Source organism: Solea solea, chromosome 17 (assembly GCF_958295425.1).
Source record: "Solea solea chromosome 17, fSolSol10.1, whole genome shotgun sequence".
Classification (NCBI taxonomy): domain Eukaryota; kingdom Metazoa; phylum Chordata; class Actinopteri; order Pleuronectiformes; family Soleidae; genus Solea; species Solea solea.
In genome coordinates this window covers 9,519,764-9,545,077 of record NC_081150.1, presented here as the reverse complement: position 1 = coordinate 9,545,077, position 25,314 = coordinate 9,519,764, and the positions used below count along the sequence as shown (strand labels likewise).

The window sequence follows — 25,314 nt, the reverse complement described above, 5'->3', positions numbered from 1 at the left end:
AGCATTAATTTGGCATTTGTGTTCCTGGCCACATTCCAAATACGTCCCAACGGTCATTCTTCGATTTAGCCCTGTCATGGTTTCCCTTAATCCCCAGGAATAATGTGTTTTTAAAGCTTTCCCGGTGACAGCTGCATAGTGCGGTCAGAAACATCGCAGTGAGAGCCGTGACAGGGAAGCAAAAGTGTCAAATTTGGGGCCATAAAAGCAAGACAATGAGCTGAGAGGCAAAAACACTGGGGGAGATGGGGGGGGGGGAGAGTAGGGAGAGAGTAGGAGTGATAATTCCCTGATTCCCTGATGTTACTAGAAGTCCCTGAATGACATTTAACATTAAAAAAGTGAAGACACTGGTTGAAGCAGCTTTAAAGAGAACATGGTCTGCACTTGAGTCAGCGGCTTTCACAGAGCGCCAAACTGTGTCTTTGCCTGGGAGACAACTGCTGGAAATTAAGATGCATGGACTGTGTGGACAGGCACTGAGAGGCTGCTTGGTATTGCAGGTGGGTTTGTTTTAAGCAAACAAGCCAAGAACGGTCCCAGGAGTTTGTAGGGGGTCAACACCACTAATCAAGACAGGTCAAAACACTCTGCCAGTGAAAATACTACACTGCTTATCCACTTGGACCTCATCCTGCCATGGACCTTTTCCTTTGTCCCTTTTTTTCTTATTTATTTATATATATATATATTTTTTGTTTGTAACTTTTTGGAAGAAATGTAATATACGACACAGCGGCTGCACTTTTTGAGCTGTCCGTCAAAATGACAGAGGGAGGCCAATAAAACACTGCAGTGCACGGTGTCAGCAAATGGGAACATTTCAAAGACGCAGAATTGGACAATCAGACTTAAAATGTGAGCAAACTATTTACAAGAACTGAAAGTGAACTCAGCTGAACTTCTGTAGAACTGCCCCGGATGAACTCACACCTCCCTCCTGCTCCACAGGGACTCCAACTTGGTGTTTTCTTCAGCGTAATCAAACGCATCGAGGGAGAGAGACAGAGAGGGAGAAAGAAACTGCTGCAGAGGCGAGGTCATTAGGTTCTGTGTCTTTGTAACTTCTCACGGCCGCTTTAATGTTCTGAAGGCTGAAACCGCGCTCCGCTGCCACACTTGAGACTGCAATCACCGGCGCCACTTCAGCTAGAGTTATAAAGTCAGGGAACTTTCTCTCTAAAGGGGAAGGGATCACGAGTCGGCAAGACTCTCTCAATGTGGGATTTCCCGAACCTGCCGGCACTCGCGCAGCATCCGGCCCTTCTGCACCAGAGATGGTCACACACATGGTCATAGATGTAGTTATCTCTGTGATGTACTCAACTACTACCCATAAGTATGCTTGTTTAATTACACTATATAATAAAAAGTCACCTAATAAGCCGTTTATATGAACTTTAAGGTCCTTGTAGTAGAATGACATGCCCACAAAACAGAGGGGTGAGCAGAGGAGTCCTTCACTTGTCATCATCTGCAGTCAGATATTTGAAATTGTTATTGCAGTGCCTGTTTTGAACTGTAGTTGCACTCTCAACCTGATCATGACTGCTCATGTACCACTTAGGACAAGGCTTCGTGTAATCTAGTCAGTTTAGCGCACAGAGTTGAGTTCATGCTGCCCAGGACCAAAGTGGTCTCCTGACGTAGCTCAACCTGGGTCAGTCACCATCGGAGACCAATTTCATTTCATTTTGCAGAGCTCAAAGAACTTGTTTGACACAAGGGGATGAACATTAGCGCGTTGTCTGCAAAGCCCAGTATAACTATGAAAGTCTGACACCGGCTCGGAGCCACACGAAATGGCAGAGTCATGAGAGTCGACCTGGGACTCGGTGAAATTGACCCATTAATCTCCACAGTGTTACTTCGTCTCGTGGTGTAATGCCGACGAGCGGCCCGTCACCGACACAAGCATCGTCTCATTTTCCTGTATCCCACTCCACAGGTGGGGGGGGGGAGATTGATCTCTTCGTGTTTGATTTACTATAGACCAACCATGCACCCCAACTCGATCTCTTGTGAATAGGCTCCAAAAACACAGTAATAACGCTGTCAGGGTAAATACCTCCAAGCCACAAGTGTTTATTCAATTTCTGGCCTGTCAGGAATACAAGCTTCTCTGCACCACCAGCTGTTTTAAATGTTCCCCGCTACAGTGAATTACTGTTGAATATTTCACATTGTTGAAATTACATACAGTACATTCTTATTTTGAATAAGATGCCTGAATGTATTGAAAATGACAGAGTGGGATAAGCAGGTGCCACTGCATTCTCAAAAAGGATTTGGGGATTTCAAACGAAAACATATCAGACGGAAGTTTAAAGGTCAGGGTGGAGATCCTGGAAAAACGGTTCTAATTTTTTGGATACATGTCCGAATGTCAAACGTGATGATGGAAAACCACAAATACTAAGTTCACAAAGACATAAAGTTAACCTACCTGTCCACCGACGTTCACTCTGGTCTCAGATCGCTCGGCATCAGCCTTTTTCTTGCAAGTAGCTTTCCGAAAACTGTGCACCAAGAGGGGTGCGTCGCTATGATTGGAGGGTGTTTTTACAGGACTCTCTGTTCCTCAGGTGACTGACATTTTTCGTTTTAAGCATTTAGCAGACGTTTTTTTTTTTTCTCAAGGGCGACTTACATAAGAGGGATAAGCTACATCGAAGAAGTTTTGGAAAAAACTCCACTAGATCGGAACAGTGGACTGATAGAGGGTGAGAGGGCCGAGGTGGATCAAAGTGCAGAAGGAGATGGGGTAGGGTGGAGGGAGGTAAATGTACGTGCTAGGACAGAAGATGCTCTTGGAAGAGCTGCGTTTTCAAGAGCTTCTTGAAAACCGCCCCTGTTGAAAAATTAAAAATAAAAATAAAAACACATGCAGAGTTCAATAAAGAAGAGATTAGCGTAAGTGCAATGGGAGAAAGTTTACAGGCAAATATATGAACGGGATTTGATAATTGTGGCCTGGACAGATTTAAATAGACCTTAAAGCCATTAGAGCCATGATTCCATACAGTGGCCGTCAACTACAGTTACAGTTCTCACAACGATTAACCAAAGTACAATGCAGCCAGTGAAGCTGGTGATAATGACTGGTTTTAAACCTTGTGTGAAAAATTGTTTTCCAGTGAACTCATGCGGGGAGCCGTCACTCAGCCGGAGAAGCTGAGAGAGGAATGACTTTTTTTAATGGCCTTTAATGTCAGTGACCACGGTGTTTCGATCCGTTATTGCCATTTTCCTTAAGCGACTCAACAAAATCAAAAATGTTAAACGAGTGTGAAGATATTCTGAAAATGTACGAGGAGAGAACAAAGGCTGATCTTTCATCTTGAAAAGCCAAACCCTTTACTCCCTCCCACCATTCATTAAAATGATGTTTTACTTTCACCGGTCAGGTTTCATTTTTGTACATACTAAACAAAAGCGGCAGCTCTGGGGACCTGCAGTCAGCACCACTCCATTCGATTCATTTTTAAACACCTTGACTGCTTTGACAAACAAGAGAAATTAGACACTTACATTCATTTTCGCCCCCAATTCTAATTTCTCAAAAATATAATTTTGTCTGTTGGCAGTTATCAGGCAGACAAAGTACAAATGCTTTTAGCGACAGCAGATTTGAAGTGTAGATGAAAGCAAGTGATTGCTCCAAAGTCTCTGTGGAGTTGTGTGTGCTGACGAGTGAGAAAAATAAACTGCTTTCAAATGATTGCAAAACAACAACAAAAAGTGCATTTGAGGGCCAGCAAAAAAAACGACACACCGATCAGACAGCTGTAATTATCCCGCAACAATGAGAAAATGCTGTAATTATAATGCAAATGCTCTGAGTGCATTACGAGATGGAACTAAAGTATGAATTTAATCACACCCAAAAGATCCTCAGACATTTTTACCCAATTGTGTTCTAACAAAACAATAACATAAAGAAATGGGAAACAATTAAGATGAAAAACACAAATCATTTTCTCACGTTTAAGCTTTTGTTTTTTATTTCAGCTCAGGCGGGCGGAACAGATTTTAAGGTGAAAACAAAGCATGCACAGACACGCATACACTTTCAGTCTGCATCGCCATTAGGCCTAACATAATAAACGACGGCGCGTTTGTGCTTTGTATACAGTATTTGAGCATTTACACACACACCCAGGGCGGCGGGGCAGCTGCAGGGCTAATTTGTTTAGGGGGAATTAATTAGATGTTATTATGGGGGGAAACAATAAAGCGGAGGCAGCGTGTTTAACGATGGTACGTCAAAGAGGCAAACCTGTCACTGAACAACAGGCTAATAATATCCACCCACTGCTTTCCAGCTACTGCTCAATTGCTTTGTCACACTCAAGAACGCAGCACACATGCACATACGTACATACGTACACACGCCACAGGCAAAGAGCCATTGTTTTTCTGCTTCGCTCTCTTTCTGAACAGTCATTCATGACTGAGAGACGGCAGTGGTTTGTGCATTAATGTCTGTGTGTTCCTAATGGAGCAGATGTTTCACTATTAAAGGGGTCTACTTATACCTCGAAGGCAGCTGCTGCTCACATATCCTCAGCTGATGAACCCAAAACCTAATTACTGAACAAAATGCAGTGGTACATTCTGACACCACGTCCATACACAGCTCATGATAAGTGCTTCAAATCTCGTTCCAAACCTAATTCCGCTCCTCTCTCGACGTCTTCCTGCTCTTCTTTCCTTAAAGCAGGTCCAACCTCCCCCCAGCCCCTCTTTCCTCCTCAAAGCCACTTCCTTAGAACAGCCAAGGCAGAGTTGAAGGTGAACTGGGCCTGGTGTGTTCCACGGTAAGCCAGCAGCAGGGAGCCCGCCTCGGGCCCGTGGCCTGCCGCCAGCAGCTCAGCGGCGGCTTTCTCCACATCCCAGCCTCCTTCCTGCTGATGGGACAGCATGTGGGAACTGAGCAGGGGGTACAGGGCTGAAGAGACACAGCCAACTAAGAGCCCGGCATCCAGGAGCAGTGACAGGAGCTCGGCGTCGCTGGAGGAAGCTGTCTCCTAGAGGGATGAGAGAGGAGACAGACATGTGGCGACAGGAGTCAGGAGAATTATTTTCTTTCGAAGGGCAATTGCCTTTCTCCCCCATCACTGTGAAGAACATGTGCCGGGAAAATCATCCAGAACTTTGGTTTCTGTCTATGTCAGTCACATTACACCTTAAGGATGATAAGGATGAAACCTGCAAGCATTTCACAATAAAAGCTTTGTTGGGAAAAAAAAGAATGAATTCAAGGAACTGAGACGCTGGGATACATTCAATTGTCTATTTTGCTGTTAACAGCTTGCTGAAGAAATAGCAAGAACAGCAAGTGAGCCTAATCTGAGACGAACATCTCACAAGGGCAGTGTGGCTGCTCTAATCTGATAATGTATGTGCCTAAATGAAAAGCTAGATGTTCCGCGATACAAACATACTGCTCACACATCCGGTGTGACCCGAGTCTGAGACAGTTACACGTCACAGTCTCTAGATTTCAAGTTATTGTTACTTCTGTAGCAGTGGTTGTAGTTTTGAGTCTGTGTGTGATGCCAGTCTTACATGCTTGAAGAAACCTGATGAGGCCAGAGAGCTGGGTCACATCCTGTGTTAACCCTGTGGCTATGGCCATCCCATTGGATTTGCTCCCTCTTACACACACACGGGCATGCACATTACACACAGCTGGGGCTGTAGTGAGTGGATTACAGGCCATGGAGTAGTGAGGCTGTGGAGGGAAGAACGTCCCTGTACTTATCGCTACATCTTTCACCAGTTTGCTGTCTCTTTTATTAAGCTTGCACTTACTCAAATAAACACACACACACACACACACAGACAAACGTGAGTCCCCTGTGGAGAACATCTGGAGTAGAGGCCAATCAATTATGTACGTGGCCCTCACAATTTCTCTTGTGACAGTGAAAACAGGGACAGAGCTGAATGAATTTCTGCTTCTCACCTCTAATATCCCTCATCTCTGTGTTGGCCTCGCTCCATTGCTCTCCCCTTGAAGGACATTTCATCCTTAAAAACATAAAAACTGCATCTCAAGTGACCGCTTCACTTGAGATGATCGAAACTGAACACAGCGAAAGTTGTCATTGGCAAAGACAATGTGTCCATATCAGAGCTGCTGATCCTATTCTGCACCTTGTAAAAAAATTAACAAATTTTTTTTTGCTGTGCTCAAAGATTTATAGCTTCGGCTTCAATGAAAGTATTCTGGAACTGTCCAGACTTTCAGTTTAAATTTGGATTTGGATTCATGGGAGGAAAAAAAAAAAAAAAAGAAGACAGACAGTTGACATTATAACACTTATAGAGATACAGTACGGTATGTCATGCATGACTAATAATTTAATTTCTCCCTCGCAGGGAGAGATGGAACCAGATGAATGATGACACAGTGGGGTAGGGAGAAGGGCCACGGAACGAAGGCAGACAGAAATTTTGAATCTCAAGACAGGGGTGGATGAGGAGGTCAGCCACTCATAATGAGAATTAAGGGAATGAAAGATGAGAGAGACCGCAGGGCTTGGGAGTGTGGAAAATGCATGATGTAGAAAGATGAAGGGGGGGAGCGGGGAAGAGGAGAAATGCAGACAAGCACTGGAATACATACATACATTTTTGAGTGCACCAACTGTTTCCAAGTACAGAATGCACACTTAAACCAAGTAGTGGCACTTCAAACAACTTAACAGCTTTAGCTTCAAACTGGGCCTGAACAAATGTTTTGCATGGAAGTCTTGGAGCTGCAAGGGAATACTGTTTTTTTAAGCCCAATATCATACAATGTTGTAAAACCTGACAAAATCAGGAAGCAAGCAATTGTGTCCAAATGTAACATCAAGAACGCTGTTAAGGTTTGACTTGAATCACTTAAGGATCATAAAAAAAAAACATCTGATGTTTGGGCTGATAGACGCACCAGAGGAGGGTAAGACGGAAGAGAAAGAGAGAAACAGCCTACAATATCATATTAGAAGTAATGAAGTCTGAAGTAAAGTGTAGCAGAATGTGTGTGTTTGTGTGTGTGTAGGGGTTGTCAATACATGTGGGTAGGAATTCAAATTGGGACTGTGTCAATGTCAGGTCAGCCCCCTACAGTAAACCTCTCAGGACCCAGATGCACAGAACATCCAGCAGACCCACAGGGCAGAGGAGACCCGAGGCTATCAATCCCAGGGATGGCCATGTGCCGACCCATGGGTGACCAGGTAAAGGGATGGGAGGTAGTCAACCCCCCCACCCCTTACCCCAAAGACTGCGCAGACCAAATTCAAAGGCGGTCCGTCAAGAAGATGCAACAGGGGTTTCTTGTTGCCTTTTAAAGCTCTTTGTGTAATAAAATGTTGTAGAACTACATAAGACTACATTTTATCTGAGGGAATGCTAATCACTGAAATCAGCTGTGATCAATGTTTGCCTATAATGAGGACTCACACTTACAGAAACACGGTTCCGGCTCTTTACATACATGAATCCAAAAGTAAAATGCAAGCATTTATTTATGGAACTCTGCAATGGAACGGTGTCACACTATTGCTCCATCGGGGAGAGGAAACAAAGTTGTTAGCGCTATGAATGCTTCATAGTGTATATCACACCTTTTGAAGAGCAGAGGAAACCAATTTAGAAAGAATTAATAACATAACAATACAGTTAATGATCACATGCAGAGAGTTTGGGCTGCATGATATGTAGTGAACAAGAATTCAGTGTCTATGCTGTGCACGGTGGAACATTTCAGACCAGGTTTACATACCTATTGCAAAAAGACACACACATTTCTTGTATTTACTGATCCATCATGGAAGAGAAAACAACAGCACGGGCACAGGTCTGGTTGGTCCTTCATGCACACAGACACTCACATGTACACACGCGCACACGTTCACTAGCCAGGCTATTACTGTTTGACAGTGTCAAGATGGACAGCAGATTTAAGGCAGTCAGACTGACAGTGGAGCTGAAAATAGACGTGAAGGCATGGCACAGTGATGGAGGGGAACCTTGATATCAGAGTGGTGCAGATAACCTTGTCCTTTTTTACAGTACCAACACCTCTGTCACATTTCAGGGAATACCCATGCAGTGATATGGTAGTGTATGGTAGTAAATGGCACTTCTTATTGTGTTTACCTTGTAAATATCACAGTCAATGTTCTGCTTCTTTTCTTTTTTTTTTAACTAATAAAGTTACATAAGGATAATAATAACAATTTAAATATCAATGTGTTCCTATGGAATTAAATCCTAATATGATTGTTTAATTATATCAAAATTGTTTTTTTGAAAGTTAATGTTACTAATGGGCTGTAATTAAAGGAATAATTCAGTATTTTGGGAAACACACTTATATAGTTTTTATGTCCAGAGTTAGACAACAAAGTCAATACCGCTCTCATATCCCCTCATTAAATATTCAGCTACTGCCAGTGCAAGATTAGCTTATCTTGACATACAGACTGGAGGCGAGGGAAAACAGCTAGCTTGTCTCCATCCAGCAGCAGTCTACCAGCATCTCTAAAGCTCACTAATTAATATGGTAAAACACATTTGTATCGAATAAAAGCTCAAAAAAAGATCAATTTTGGTTTTAGCAGAGCCACTTCTCCCAGTATTGATGCTAAACTAAGCTAAGCTGCAGGCTGTAGCTTCATATTGAGCTGAAAGTCGTAAACATGTAAACTCGTCTAGTTCCTCAAAATGACTTTTTTTTCCCTCACATACTTCATGTCAGTGGAGGAGTTAGACATACAATTCTGTTTTTTTTTTTACATTTACAGGTGTACTGTTAAGCCCTGTTCCCACAGAGTGGAACAGTTCGTTTCCATGAGCAATAGTACCAAAATATTTGGTCACAACCATTCCATTTCTTGGTACCTTTCCCTAGGGGTGCCAGAGTAATGGTACGGTATGGGAGGAGCTTGACCCAAGAGTCCGCTGACTGGGCGACGAAAAGCTAGCTGCAGTATCCCGTTCGATTGCCATTGTTTGTTGTTGTTGTTGCACCGGTACAACTAGGTCATGTTAGGCATCAAACTGACCCAGGGCTTTACTGTACCAAACCGAACTGTGCACTGATGGAAACACAACTTGCTACCAAAAATCATCTGAATGTCACATTCTGTTCAAGGCGAGCTATGACTGCTGCAATGCAACACATAGGGGAAAGAAACACAAAGCTAAGCTTTACTAAGCAAAGTTGCTTGCAAAATGCTTTTTTTTCTTTTTAAACTTTCATTTGTTTCCTCTAGGAGCATTGGCATTTGGCTTAATGTATACTAATGTCTGAATACAGAGTAAAGTTCAGTTGTAAATCAGTGGCAATGGAGTAAGAGGTGACTGTAGCATCCTGTTTAGGGACACCTCAGCAGTTTGACTCTTGCTTCCACATCAGTTTGATTTTGACATTATATAAAAAGCAGTTAAGTGGACTCCAGCACCTCCATCCTTACTCCTTCTCCTCCCTCTCCCTCCTTCTGAGTTTTTGAGTTTCCTCAGCAGTCGGCCCAGGCCTTGACTTTACTAGGAGTTTGGTGCAAACAGAATCTGATTGAGGAGGGACTACATCCATCATCGCTACCTTTCTCTCTCTGAAAGGTCAACAGCTTGGAAAACATGAAAACCTGTCCTGGAGTGTAGGTGTACATTGTTTCTTTGTGTGTGTGTGTGTGTGTGTGTGTGTGTGTGTGTGTGTGTGTGTGTGTGTCTCAGGTTAAAAGCCCTTTCAAGTCTTCTCTTAACGTTGAAACACCTTGTCTTGACTTTTCAGTGAAGTGAAAACAAGAGCCATCTCCTGCCTCCTGTGTGCGTGTGTTCGGTTTTTTTCTTTCTTTCTCATAACTGGTGTGTGCTGAGTGAAAGAACACTCAGCATGACAAGAAAACTGACACATCAAACTGCAGCCATAAGATGTCCAACCCTACTCTCGCTCCTTGTTATTACTGTCTCATTTCTTGCCGTCTCACCCTGTAAAAGACAGCCAAGGTTGAATTTTTTTAGTGGCCGCTAAATGTTGCCTGATTGATTTGGTCGATCTTTCACACCCTTGTTTTCTATTCTTGCTATGCACATCTCTCATTTCCTGTGTATGTCGTTCTCCTCCCTCCCTCTCTCCCTGAAATAAACCTGGCTGAGAGCTTAATTGGAATTACTATGCACGTACAATTTGTTATACATAATTCATGGCCAAGCCTTCTTTGATCATTTAAATCATAACGCTTCTTTGGAATGCCAGACAACACATAACCATCCCTCTCTCCTCCTCACATCCTTTTCTCTCCTACTCTCATGGTTTTCTTCCCCATCCCTCCATCCTGACTGTCCCTGGGCTTTAGTGGTGCAACAAACTGCGTGCACACACTTACACAGCACCAAACAGTCCTTGCTTATAGTGCGACATGATTGAAAGAGACAGGAGAAGAGGCAGTGAAGCCAAAAAAATAAAAATAAAAGCGGGGCTGTGACGCACCTGAGCAAACATAAACACACATGCACACCGTGAGCACATCAGAGATTGGTTGCAAACAAACACAGTTAGATTAACAGGTCCAATATGGCACCAAAACTGTAAACAAGCCCACTTAAACAAGCAATTAGACACATAATCACTCAATCAAACACACACACACAAACAGGCCTGTTGTCTTCGCTTCACTGGGCAGATAGACAAGGTGATTGTGTTTCTTTGCGAGGCCTTGAATTGGTTTTTAACCTGATTACACCCCCCCCTGCCCCCGCTGCCACACACACACACACACACACACACACACACAAGGACATATTCAAATAAAAACAAGTGGTACATGCAAATGTTGATGAGGAGGATGAAAGAGGTGCAGCAGATGAACTAATAGATCAGTGAAACCCTGTTGTCATAAACAGTGATTGTTTGATCAGAGCTGAGCAGAGATGGCAGGTCTGATGAGCCATTTGAAAACCAACAGAACATGAGCAAAGGTAAAATTAAAGTGTAGCATTTAAATACAAACAAACGTGTGTTGCATTCAAACCATTGACAGGCAAGTTCCCACAGTCCATGCGACTCTGTGTATTTCTAAGTGAAGCTGTGTGTCACCAGTGACATTCTGGCTTAGCACGCAGGAAGTGATTTGTTTCAAGTCAGCCAGGTGGAAGTAAACTTGTGACTGACACACAACACATGGAAAAAGTTTCAGAAGTGAATTCTACTGCTTTAAAGAAAAAGAAAAAAAAAAAAAACCTGGCCGTTGAACACTTTGATGGGATTATTTCTTGTCACCACCTGCCCCTGCATTTGCTGTATACATACAAACACTCCCTCAGCCAGGTCTGATATGACTTGACAGAGCCTGTTTTCAGATGCAGACATCATTTCTGTTTTTAAGACCAAACAGAGGTCGGATAATACCATCAAAATAAAAGTTACTCACTGCAGTTTTAAATAACCTACTGTCAACAGCATATCCCCTCAAACGGAAGCCACATTTTTAACTAGCATACTATGGCAATCTTCTCCTAGAACATTTCCCCGAGCAAGCCCTGGTGTGTCCCTGCATGCCACAGCTGTGCGTTCACACGCGTGCAAACACACATGCATATCAAGCACGATCTATAGCATTTATGCTGTACGATGCACTGACAGCTCATTCATATTGGCAGGACAGCTCCTATCAGCCGGCATTTCTGTCTCCCATTAATCAGACTGGTGTTAACCCCCGACGCCCTGCTCCCCTCTGCTCCTCCACAGCCCATACATCTTACCCATGAGGAGCAGAGCAAGAAAAAAAACAGAAGAAATCTTGAGAGGGAGTGACTTTGAGGAAAGACACAGGAGTAGAGGCCAAATTTTGTGCTAACCCCAGTGAAAAGAAACTCTTTTATTTCTTTTTTATCTCAGTGTATGCGGTACAATATCATTAAGAACAATATGAAGCCCATACTCCATTACATCTTCTCTCGTCTACTCTTTTGTCCACATTTCAAAACCATCCGCCCACTTCTTCCCTTCCTTGTTCAGTTCTCCAACACCCACAGTGGTGTCCTCCATCAGAACACCTATTTACCATATTGCAGCAGAAGCAGCATTCAAACACACCACACACAAGTATAGCGAAACAAATTACCTTTTTTTCATTTACTTCTTATGTCAACTATTTTTTTTTTAAATTAGAAACTAATCTCCTGAATTAATCTTTCTCCCACTGCAATCTCAAGGGCATCTCCTCTATCAAAAGAAGCGTGTGGGGAGTGAGGAAAATAATGTACACACACATACACACACATACAGTGATTTGTGCAGCCATTCTTCTTAGGATACTCCACTGACTTCAGTTCATTTAGACAGCCTAAACAAATAGTTATCTCTAACCTTAATCACAACCACAATTCAAATCTCCGCCCTAAATGTAACCAGTTCCTCCGAAATGAGGTTCTACGTCACTAGGACCAGATATTAGTCTCTATAACAACTACTGGTCCTGACAATGTCATACACACACACACTGGGCAGTGCTTGACCTCTCAATCACTTGGACGGATGTTATTTTTTATGTACTTAATCGAGAGCTAAAGAATCTAAAAATGTACGGTGCTCTGCGGCCAAAGTCAAGCTCTGGCTTGTTGATGTGGACTTAAATGGCACGGAAATACTGTACATTAAGTGGCACAATGGGATGAATCCCATAGGTTTTCTAGAATTGTCAGTTAGGTGAAACCTATAAAAGAGCAAAACGCTATATGAAGGAGTGTAGCTTCTGATTTACTCGATCTCTAGCTGTCTACTTTACCATTTCAATTCTGTGGTGTTACAGCATAAAATCAGCAACAAAGTAAGCATGTAAAAACAAACAAACTATAAACAATAGTTGTGTGAACTGCTCTTTTAACACCTAAGCCTCAAAATGCATTATTTTTTTTGCTTATTTTAATTAAAAAAAGGCCAGAAAATGTGCTGGGAGTGAGTGATTTTGTCCACTTTTCCAGAATAACTTTCAATATCTGGCAGTTATTTACAATTGACTGCATACATACTGTATTAACAATTTAAAATGAAGAAACACTAAAGGTTTTATTTAGAAGGAACACTATAGTTATAAATGAACACCAGATTTTACGTGTGAAATTTGAAATTTAAACAGTATAGAACCCATTTAAAATAACATCTGTTTGATTTTTTTGCCTGTCCAAAAACAGGCCAAAAAATGGAAACTCATGTACAGGCGTTTTTCCAACAAAGACGCTGATTCGCCTTCCTGCAATAGTGCGAGTGAAATTACCATAATAACCACATGTTGGATTTGACATGCAACTTCTCAGCTGACAGAAACCGTAGGACCGTGTAATTGCAGTGATGCAAAGTGTGCTTGTGCTTGTGCTGCGATGTGCTCCGTGTTAAAGGGTTAAAAAACAAACTATCAAATACATGACTTAACACCATCACCCTGATGATAACCCATACAAACAAACCATGAAACACACGCACACACAAACACCCATAGCCACATGCATGCATCTCTACTAAGCCAACACATTATCAGATATATTAGATGTACGACAATTTCTCTCCGTCTCTTCTGATGTTATCTGCAGATCACACAGCTCCGTGCACGCCCCTGCACGTTCAGCTCTTAGCGGCAGAGGTAAGATTATTTCTCAAAGCAGTGTGACACGATATCCTGTCGCACTGAGTTCATAAAACCATTCTTTATCTCTCCCTGATTAATCTTCTCTGTTGCCCCCCTCTTCTGTCATGCTCTGTCCTCTCCAACTCAGTCTTGGCCACTTCCACATTTTCATTCATTTGCTTTGTCCTCATTCCATCTCTCTCGTTCTCTCAACACCACCTTTAGTTCTCCTTCCTCTGTGGCATAAGAGCAGCCTGTTGCTCAGGTGGACCAGTGTAGGAGCTTTAAGGTTTCATTTAATGGGATTTCATTTACTTAATAGTGAGGCTTTCTCTTATCTGATCCAGGAACAATGAGGGGGTCTGTTGGGTCGGAGAGGCCTACTTTGTGACAACAGCTTATCTGATTGGGAAACAGTGGAGAGCAGACCACACAGACCCTTGCGATTACTCGCTTATCTGATTTCAGGGCTTCTAAAAACGGACAGTTAGTGAGAGGATGAAGATTGGGCTTTTTGAACATCAAAAAGAAGATTTCAGCAAAGACGTTTAATAATTTTTAGCTCATCTTGTCCAGTAATAGATGAGCTCTCGTAGTTATTTTTATATTAATGAAAAATGAAGATTTGTGGATTTTGCACTGCGGATTTAAAAAATCAAAGTAAGCTGAAGATGTCACCTTTGACTCTGTACAATTGCTATGAGATATTGAATTATTACTAATCAAAATAAAGTCACAGGCTGCAGTCATTAGTTCAATCTAAAATGGAGTCCACTTGGTTTCAATTAGAAAAAGTAGCATGAATCCCACTTACTACAGTCATTTTGTTGACCTGATCCAGAGTCAGCTGCAGCAGTTCCTCATCACCACTTTCAGCCATCAGTTTGAGCGCAGGCTGCTGGAGGTTGGACTGGTTCTGAAGTAGCAGAGCGGCTATGTGTTTAATACACTGGAGGGAGATAAAAGCGAAAGAGAGAGGGAGATGAAAACAGGGAAATGTAATCAGAGGACCGAGTTACAAAGAGGAGGAGAGAACAAAAGGAGAAGAGAGCAGAAGACGGAGAGGAAAAAACGTGGGGGGGAAGAAAAGTGAAGGTTAAAAGATGAGTATATACTGTACAGACACAGCCACATAATACTTTTAAAAGGGTCGACACACAAACACGCACGCACGCGACACGCAGCCCTGTTGCAGTCCCCATTCAGTAATATATGGATATCACAATGCAATCTGACTCCCCCATGCTCTGGCAGTTTCATTCCAGCAGATTCAAATTAAAGCTCTTCAGAACAGAGTAAAAGGCCTCCTTCTCCACCTCCCACCTCCTTCCCACACTAATATTAGATAGCCGTGCAGACACTGGCCTATTCACACTGAATAGCATTTGTGCTAAACTAATATCACAGTCAGCTGGAGCTATACATACCGAATGGCATTAGGCCTACTACGTCCATGGTGCTCAGCGGGGCATGAATGCATTAGGGGCCGTCAGATTTCAAAGAGTGGCTGATGCCCATTGTACATTACAGAGAGCACTGAGCTGATGCTAACATGTTGCCCTGGGCTACACGCGTAATAGCTTTAGGCTCCTGTATACAGGTACTGGTAAAAGGTGGCATTACAATACGGTGTGACACTTACACTAAATGTGAACAGCTGCACTTTTGTATTTTGATGAAAAAATGGCGTCACTCTTTTGGGCGTAAGGTTTAGTCATTTCTATGTCGTCGCTTTTCAGTCTTTGTGAACAGAAGCAATGTAGCGGTTGTTGTTTGCAGCGTTTAGTATCTGTAAATGGGTTCTGTCAAGCAATACTATCAGACCTGACCGAGGGAGCGTTTGTGTGTATACAGCGGCAGAGGAGGAGTGAGTGAGTGAGGGGCAGGAGGTATTTATTAAGCAGCGGAATTCACTTCTGAAACTCTTTCGTGGGCGCTTCTTTGTGTTTTCAGTCATACTCTACAACCTGATTGCAGTCGCTATGCGTTGTAAGCTGTGTCTTGACATACGGGGAACAACTTCCTGTGTGCAGTGCGGGAATGTCAGCTCAAAAGATCTAAACACCGCTACACCAAAATCACACAGAGAGTTGTGCGGAGCTGAACTCATTTGACTGTTTGAATGTAATGGACGTTTGTTTACATTTTAAACGTTACGCACTAAAGCAAATATCTTTTTCTTTTTTTTTTAAATCCCACTGTGTTGTCTTGGTGGAGGGATTATTCTTTTTTATTTTATGATATTCTAATCATGATCAGACACTACACAGACTGTAATCACATGAAAAACAAAGATAGACGTCTAATTACATCTGCAGTACTGTTCAGACTACTGCTGAGAAGTGTTATACATTCATAGACATTCACACAACAGGACGATTAATCACTTCCTTTTATAAGAGTTTGTTCGTTTACCTTAAATCTACCTCCTGTTGTTCTTGTTTCCGATATTTACCGTCTTTAACTTCTGTTTATATTTGTTCACTTTCATGTTCCGTGTTTGAGGACCCCCTTGAAAACAAGAGGGTGCATCTCTTCTCACAAACAAAAAACGGAAGACTGCTCTCAGCTTGTGCGATCTAATTACCTGTACAGGGAGCTTGTGTTTGGTGTTGTAGAGAGTCCGCACCATGGTGACGATCTGCTGACCCAGGTCTAATTCGCCCTCTGACCCTTGGCAGTGGGTCAGCAAGGCTGAGGTCAGCACAACCCAGGGGTTACTCTCTGACTCTGCCCTGGAGACAAAGAGCAAGACAGGGCTGCAAATATAAAAGGTGTGTACGTGGACAAAAAGAAAAGACACACTTGGTACAGTGTATACAAATGAAATATCAATCCTACCAGAACATACAGTAAACACAACAATCATTCATTCATTACTCTGCACCTGATGTAATCCTGGTAGACAATAACAAATGTCAGAGCAGCTTACTTGTTATGTGTCTATATACACCATGCAGCATGAAGATGTACATGATAAATAATGTAAAGACACATAAAAACAACAGCCACGTTTGAACAACAGCATCAAATCAGAGCCTGACACAAAAAAGCAGACGGAATCATCCAGAGGTTTGCAGACGATCTAATGAATTCTGATGTTGACGTGTAAGTGAGGAGCAGCGATGTTTCACCACAAATCTCTGCGCGGTTAATATTGAACAACTGCGTGCTGCATATTCCCGCTCTCTGCAAGAACACCAGGGAACAGCTGTCAGCATTGAGGAGTGTCACTTTGTTTACACGCTCTTTTACGAGCTCTGCCAAATCTTTGCTAATGCCGCCGACACTCGCCGACTCCCACCGAGGCCGGCAAGCGCCTAAGACGCAGTGGGCAGTATGACCTTATATGATCTTTATGAACACATATCAGGCAAACCACAGAATGACTCATTATCTCGTAATTAAATCTTGGTGGACAAGGAGTCAGTACTATTTTAAAGTCCCTATATACTGTGTGTATACAGTAATGTTAGCGGTTATGGACTAAGAACATTACCATCACTCATCTGTTATAAAAAAGCAGCAAACAGCCTATGTAAAGGATGAACATGCATTGGGTGGTCTTAAAATAAGTGTCAACATAGCACAGAGGTATGCACTGTATGTGATCATCATGACGGGAAGAGCATTAATCATTTAACAGACAAGGAAAGGAAAAGGAGGATGTTGGAGATGAAGATGAGAGAAGGAATCTTAAAAGAAGTACGGATTAACACTGAACAATTTAGGTAGAATATCCACTTGCGATTTGGCTAATGTGATGTGATTTGTGGTACACGTTTTTAAGTCAAGCTTCAGTCCAGTATTTACTGTTTAATAGGATTAAAGTTGATGGAGCATTACCATTTGACACCGTTTGTTCTCATGCAAGGATGACAGTTTCGATTCACGAACGGTTTTCAACATGTTCTGTACGTATTACACATTCAATAAAACATAAAATACCATTGTAGCCTCAGTGCTTCACACTGTGGTGTTCAATTTGAGAACAATGGCGTGTTCAGCCCGGGTATGAACATTTTCAAAAGGGTGACGACTGATGTCAGATGAGGTACAGGAGGCTCTGTGGTAAGATCCTGTGTGCTAATGTATACAGTATCAGTGTGTGTGTGTGTGTGTGTGTGTGTGTGTGTGTGTGTGATAAAGGGAGCTTTGCAAACAGGGAAGAAGCAGAGAGAGCAATGCTCCAGTGTGTGTCTGTCAGTGGACAGACCAGCTCTCCATGCAGCTACTGGAGTGTCTCATCCTGACAAGCTGCTCCACCTTCAGATGATGCAGCCATGTGAGCAAACAGTGTCCACTTGCACTGATGGCACACGGCTGCATCCTCTGCTTTTACCAGAGGGACGGGGAGGTACTGCTGAATACGACTGAGTGTCTGAGCTCTTGCCAAATCTGTCACAGGGTGCAGTGTGAGTCATAGCCAGCCCCCATTCGTGCTTTGAATCATGACTCAATTTATGCAGACAGACTAAAGGATAAGCTTTTGAGATGCACCACTCAGTATAGCTCCCAAAACAGCCTCTTGCAGCTTTACTGGAATAAATCCTTACCCGAAACCACAAACACACTCACACATGCACGCACGCATAATTGCACACACACACACATTAACCATGGAGTGCTGAGTCAGGTTAACCATGTAAAAGACAACGCCCTCAGGTCTTCGCCATCTTCAGGGAGCTATCTACTTGAGGTTAAATTATTCTGAATTTTGTGTCCCAAATAACGAGCGCCAGATATAGCAACTGTTGTATATAAAATGCACAGTGAACACAGATCAGCCTTAAATTTCAGGCTCATGCGATTTAAAGAGTACGTTGAAGCAAATTACCTTGAGAGATTTAAGCGAGGATGACAAGAGACCGGCAAAAAAAACCAAAAAAACTAATCTATAATGAGAGGTTGAGTTTGAACTCAGTCTGCAGTAAAAGGAAATGATTATAATCGACTGTCCCAGCACTGGTACTTTGACTGCAGCTGCTACACTCATTAAGTCGGAGAAGAGTTAGTGAAATCCGGGGGTGAACTTGAAGTGGCTGTTGTCCAAACCTTATCCTTTCTCTCTCTTTTTTTTTTGCGTCTTAGCCGAATATGCACTGTGCCAAAAGAAAACATCCCTTCTCAGTAGCCCAATGACAATACATCGATATTTTATTAAATGTACTCTTATAAATAATGTGCCCTTTTCACACAGTGCCTCTAAACATTTTCTGCCTCATTCAGACAATGCCTTTTTTCCTCTTACTTTGGATCAGATGAAACTTCATCAGCTGGGAAATGATTCCATACTCGAGAAGAGTCTTCCCTGAATTTGAACGGGATGGATTACAGTCTAAATTTAGCTCCTGGGTCATAATGTTTGACCCCATACATCTTCCTGAGTTAGTAGGCACAGCATGGGTACGGCCCAGTGTGACGCTTTGATGACACTTTAGGCAGTTAGCAAATGTAGTACATCATTCACATGATAAACAGCACTAGAAGAGGAAATCATGTCAATACAAAGAGAAAACTGTGATTAGTTACATTTTGTTCTTGCAGCCCTTCAGTACGAGAAGTTATTTGATCAATGAAGGGCTTAATGGGATGGCAGCAGAGAGACTAGTATTGCCGAAAACGCTGATCCTAAAAGACTTGTCTCTGAGACTAAGACTGAAAGAGTTAAGGATTGTGTTGGTTTGCCTTTTAATTTAAGCATATTAATGAATACATTTAAATGCTTATGTTCATCAACAGTCATCAGAGTGTAAGCGTCACCCCAACACATCCTCGTGTACATCCTTGCAAGTTTCCCCCAATTACTGGAGTTGAACTCTGCTTTACACTGCTGACTGAAACGGTTTGAAACACCGTCTGCTTTGATTGAGCTGGAAGGATGAACTCCAGACAGCATAACCCGGCGTTGTCTCAGCGGTCCTCGGAGTATCGCTCACTTTTAATTGAGAACAATGGAGCAAGGCAAGAGCAATCACATCATTAGGCACTTATCGATAATACCGCTAACGCCGGCTCATAAGACACCAGCTGGTGCAAAAAAGCCCAGAGCCTGAAGCTTGGTGAGGCCCCTCTATTAATTTCAAACTCTGTAATTCAATGTGTAATCCATGCCAATGAGTAATTACAGGCAAAACTTTCACTCTAGCTGAAAGGGGAAAAAAAACAATAAAGAAAAAGAAGTCTTCATATTTCCTGATTTTTTGTGGCAAAAACAACAAATGAGTAAAACCCTGTTGAAAGCTTTAATTCAGCCCAAACTAGTTAAAGGCCCTTCATGCTCTCTGAAGTGTGTGTCATCACAGCCAAGCTACTAGGCATGGGACGATTTTATTATGACCAAAATAATGTTTATTGCAAAGAGTGGAAAAAAACGTGTTTTAATATAACATATATAAAATAACACCGTTTATTATTTTCTTCTGTAGTACTGTAATAATCACCATCACTAGCTCAACTCAATCAACAACAGTAGAAGACGAAATGGAGTGCACTGACAAAGTTCAGCATCTGAGACACCGCAGATAGGACACATATTTTTAGCGGAAATTAATTTAATAAGATCATAGGTGACGACTGAATTAATAATTAGCCATAAGGAAAGATGTAGCTCCCCATGGGCCCATTAAAAATAGATCACAAGCACTGTACGCTGGCGAGTTAGACAGTAGTTTCAAGTCACTCGTGTGAAATATTGATGTTTTTCCTTCATTCACGACTAACACGATAATAGAAACTCACCATGATTAAGTTATTGTAAGTGCTTTTATTCCCAGACTTCCACTCAAAAGTCACCCAAAAGTGGCTATTTAATATTTTCTCATTTTGTGATTGGCTTCATGAGGAACCCAGAAGACTATGTCCTATTTTCCATTTTTCCATAAACGTTCTATGGTCTAATTAGGGTTCCATGTGTACCCGCCTCGCACACGTGTGACATTTACTTCACGCAGACCATGATGAACCTTTGCACACTTGGGGATGCAGAAATGATGAATCCGGTTATTAAAGTGACGTCTGTGAAGATGCTGAGGGCATCTGCCCCAACGTAACAGGTGAGAAAGCCAGAAAGTCCGTCAGCGGCTCCACCGTTTATATTCTGTGCACAATCTGTAAAGACATTTGCATTTTCTATCCTCCAAGATGTCATTATGTTTGATTATACATCTGTGAATTTGAAAAAAAAAAATGATGCAGCTGCTAATGAATTGTCAACATGGGATTGTGAGCATAATAAACACTATATCAATTGAAATGATTATTGTACCAAAGTTACTCACAAGAAGAGCTGGACATTTCTTGAAAATGCTTATTTAACCCTCAGCAAGATTATAAATGAGCATCAGTTCCAAAATAACAAACAATGGCTTAAACCTTGAAAGAATAGAGAAAAAGGAACTCACACTTCCTCTTTCAACATAGGTGGCCATGCTTGTAGGAGGAGCATGAGAAGCTGAAAGTCCTCCCACTTCTGAGCAGATTCCAGTAGCTCCAGGAAGAGAGTGTATCGTTTGTCCTCAGTCTCTACATCTTCTATTTGCACCTGACAGAAAAGAGGAAGCAGAGAGGTGAGAAACACATCCTCGCATCACTGAGGATAAAGCACAAATGAAGTAAATGTTATTAAATTAAAATCCTGCTACAAATTTAATGAATAAATATGATGACTGTCCACGAGGAAGTGCAACTCCTCCCGGACGTTTTGTTCTTCTTCCAAGAAGACCAGCTTTAATTGATTTTAAATAATGCACAATCGATACATTTTACAATCTAATGATGGCTGCAGAGTCTGTGAGCAAAACAACTCAATGAACCTGAATGAACTGCACAGTCACTCGCTGTCATTCTACGGTAAATACTACAGCATCAAAACCTTCACACTTGAAATGAAGGAAGCAAATGGAGAGAACAAGGCCTCGCTTGTAAGAGCCCATTTCAGTGTTAGTCTAAATAAATGTCACATGTGGCTGAAATCCCTCGACACCATTATGGAAAAAAAAAAAAAAAAAGTGACACCGAGAGTGAGAAAATAGTGTGAAAAGAAATGAAGGAGGGTTAATGTGGAAAAAAAATGAGAGAAGGAAGAGGAGGTGGAGGGAAAGTAATTAATTTTCTTCTCAAAGGTTGGCTTCTAGTGTGATTTAACAGTTCAGAGAGCAGCTGATTTCTGAGGGGAAAACTACAACCTGCCAAAGCACGACTGCTGCAAAGACAGGCTCTGTCTCTCTGTCTCTCTCTTTCTCGCTCACACACGCACACGCACACGCGCAAGCATAGCACAGCACAGCACATACATCACTTGCAGCCAGAGTCATAAAACATCGTTTCAGCCTCAGTGGTAATCTCAAATTTATGACTGGATTTGTATATAAAGCCTGGTGATATTTTATCACTGTGAAGAACACCGTCTAATTTAAACATAAACATCTACAAGGACAATGAACAACACTGCATGGGCGTGTTGTCTCAACATAACTGGATCACAAAGCTCTTGGACAAATCATGTACACAAAGTGCACGTGCTACAAACTGGAGTAGAAGGTTACAAGTGCTGTGTGGGTCACTGTGAAGACGAATGGGAATTCAGCCCTCTTTTGGGAGCTCCATGGCAACTACTCCAGGCACGCATGTTTCACGATGACTTATTTTTGCATGTACGGCAACGTGAATGTCGGCTCTTGTTTTGGTGGCTATAAAAAGTATTCAGGTCACAGATTCGTCGAATAACTAATGTCTGGCGGATGCAAAGGCAACGTCTTTAATAAGATACTCCTAAACCTGTAATTTATGCAACAAAAAAAAAGGCTAAACTGTGCTGTAAGGCAGCGCCTCACGATAGGGGGGGGAGGAGTGGAGCAGTAAAATTGAAGCTCAGGACCCTCTGAAAATGGAGGTCATCTGGGAAACAGAAATGGAATCTTAACTACCTGTAACAAGCCCTCACTGCAATCTAAGGCGCTCAAATCCAACACCGACTGTAAACCGCAACCTAAAGCCTCTTCATCATTGTTACTGCCTAACCAGGTTATGAATGCGGAATACTGAACACTTTATAACTACCTGAGCATTTCGCAGGCTTTATGGACACATTTATTCATCGCGCGCTGAAAATGCAAGGCCTTGTGATTCCGGGACAAGATTCTAGTTCTTCGTGTTCTTAATGAAAGGACACACTACAAACTGCAGAGAGACACACACACAGACGTTTCCGCTTTAAATGCATACAAACATACAACCCACATCCTTTCTCTTTTAACGCACAAAAGCGCACACAGACTCACCTACAGTAGACCGCAGATTACATTTCTACTACAAAATTCTACACAATTACTACTGTGTGTGGCTGTGAGGCTTTATTTTCTTTAACAAGGAAGGATGGTGATTAATTATGCCAAGCGATTTAAATCAACATTTCCTCTGTGGCGTTGTACAAAGAGCAGAGGGCAGGAGGGCAGAACGAAGGAGGGAGGCGAGAGAGTCAGCCAATACTGTGACACTTAGAAAGTGTAGTGCTGACAAATTAGATCAGTTCCCCAGTCAATCAGCTATCTATACATGTACTATACCTACTGTATGCACGTGTCTAACCACTTTTTTATGTTATATTGTTTCCTTTTTTGCCTTTTAATCTAATGGAAAAGCTTTCCTTTTTCAATCCCACTTCCTCTCCCCCTATTTGCCTAACGCAGGATCCATCAGTTAGACAGCGGGATAAATGTTAATGGAACAGACTATTTGTAAAATGAGATCCTAAATAGCCCTTCACCACTTTGCTGCCATTTTCTTTTCTTCCAAATTAATCATTCGCTAAACCTCTACTCCAAAAAAAAAAAAAAGCAAATGTCCTTTCACTGCTCATTATGTAACTAGACACATCAGTCCTCACACAGTTTGCACCTCTCAAACTGCAATACAAAGTGCTACGCACACGGTTCACATAAGAGTGACACTCAGCATTTAAAGAGTTTGGAGGCCGTTTTATTTTATTTATTTATTTATTTGCTTCCTCTGCAGGGAAATGTAACGTAAAAAAAAAAAATGGTCCATTCGTTCTGTAGTATTTCTGCACTAAGTTGAAAATGGAGGCTATCTGAAAACACTTATTTGTCCTTGTCATAGATGAGCTTTTCTTGTAACCTTAAAACGGGAACGATTACTATGAGAAAAACAATAATTACTGGAGCTATCCATGCTGGCGTTAAGGTAAACTGAAACACACATCCTCATATTGCTCCTAATAATATGAGCACTCACTAACTTGATCCAAGGACAAGGCTGTTCTGTTAAGTGACATCCTGGTGTTGGAGCTTACTTGTTGCCAGAGACAAGAAGATTCACAGTTCTTCCTAATAAGGGGAAAAGATAGATTTCCTTATCTAGAATTTGAGTCTAGTATTTAAGCAAAGGCTACACAGAAGGAAATAAAACATGAGAACTAGTTACAAGTGGCTGCATTTATCACTACATCTTTCAACACAGAGAACAATGGAAAGGTGTGGGAGCCTGTGTGGGATTATGTGGATTGTGTAGTTCGTGACATGAGTTTAGTGTAGACTAAGCTTTACTATATTCACACTGGCATACATTTATCTTTGTTTAAATACATTTTCTACACCACTAAGGCCCATTTTTGATTTCATTTCACTCCTTTAACCCCCCTGAACAAAGGTGATTTGCTAAAATACGATGGCAAGTTTCACAAAGTGACGAGAACACAATCACATGCAAATCTCTGTAGGATGAACAGCAATTACAGAAGGTGTCGTACCCTTTCCCCCCAAAAAAATGCTTGTGCAGTCCGACAGCTAATCTCCAATTAATTAATCCAATTAAAAACAGCAATGGAATCTTACCCTGATATCAGCATGTAACTATAAAACAGAGCAGGGAAAAGAGAAAAGGTGTGTGTGTGTTTGTATTTGTTACATCTTTAGGCAGTGTTTCTGGCAAAAACCCTGACCTCACAGACTCAGAATTTTAAGGAACTGACTATGATTAGGGCTAAGATTTGAACTGTGGTTAGGTTAAGGTTAGGCATAAAGTGATTATAGCTATGGTTAAGGTTAGGTATAATGCTTTGTATAGGCTATTTTAAATTTGACGAGCAGATCAGCGTTTTCTCCAACTCCGCCTCTTAGCCAAGACCAAGTCCTATTTTTCTAAGATTGACCTTGAAAAGGTTATCCATGCCTTTGTTACATCTAGATTAGATTTTTGTAAATCCCTGTACGTTTGCTTGGACCAATCCTCTATCAACCGCCTTCAGTTCATTCAAACACTGCCGCTCGACTTCTCTCTGGCAAGAAAAAGCGCAACCACATCACGCCAGTCTTAGCTTCCCTCCACTGGCTACAGGTCAGTTTTCGTATTGAATTTAAACTTCTATTAATTGTTTTTAAAACCCTCAATGGTCGCCACACCCCAACCAGAGCCTTCTGTCTGCTGCTGGAGGTTCCTAAAATCAGACTTAAGTCTAGATGTGACGGCTGCCCCCAGACTTTGGAACAGTCTAACGCTCCCACACCCCAGATACTTTTAAATGCTCCCTTACAACCCACTTCTTTTATTTCTGTATTTATATATTAAATACAGAACCAAAAACAGTGGGTACAGCACTTTGGTCGACTGCTGTTGCTTTAAAGGTGCTCTAGAAATAAAGTTTGAGTTGAGTTTAGTCAATGTAGTGTCC

General features: G+C 41.9%; 1 protein-coding gene across 1 annotated transcript in view; it reads right to left on the bottom strand.

Moving 5' to 3' along the window:
• Nucleotides 1-3,982: 3,982 nt before the first annotated feature.
• Nucleotides 3,983-25,314, bottom strand: part of nbas (NBAS subunit of NRZ tethering complex) — a 144,782-nt gene continuing 123,450 nt past the window's right edge. The window contains exons 50-53 of the mRNA XM_058612749.1: nt 21,029-21,168; nt 16,213-16,360; nt 14,440-14,574; nt 3,983-5,030 (exon numbers count right to left, since the gene is read on the bottom strand). Of these exons, the coding sequence (XP_058468732.1) occupies nt 4,755-5,030; nt 14,440-14,574; nt 16,213-16,360; nt 21,029-21,168 (699 nt within the window). The 3' untranslated portion in view covers nt 3,983-4,754. The remainder of the gene's footprint in view (nt 5,031-14,439; nt 14,575-16,212; nt 16,361-21,028; nt 21,169-25,314) is intronic.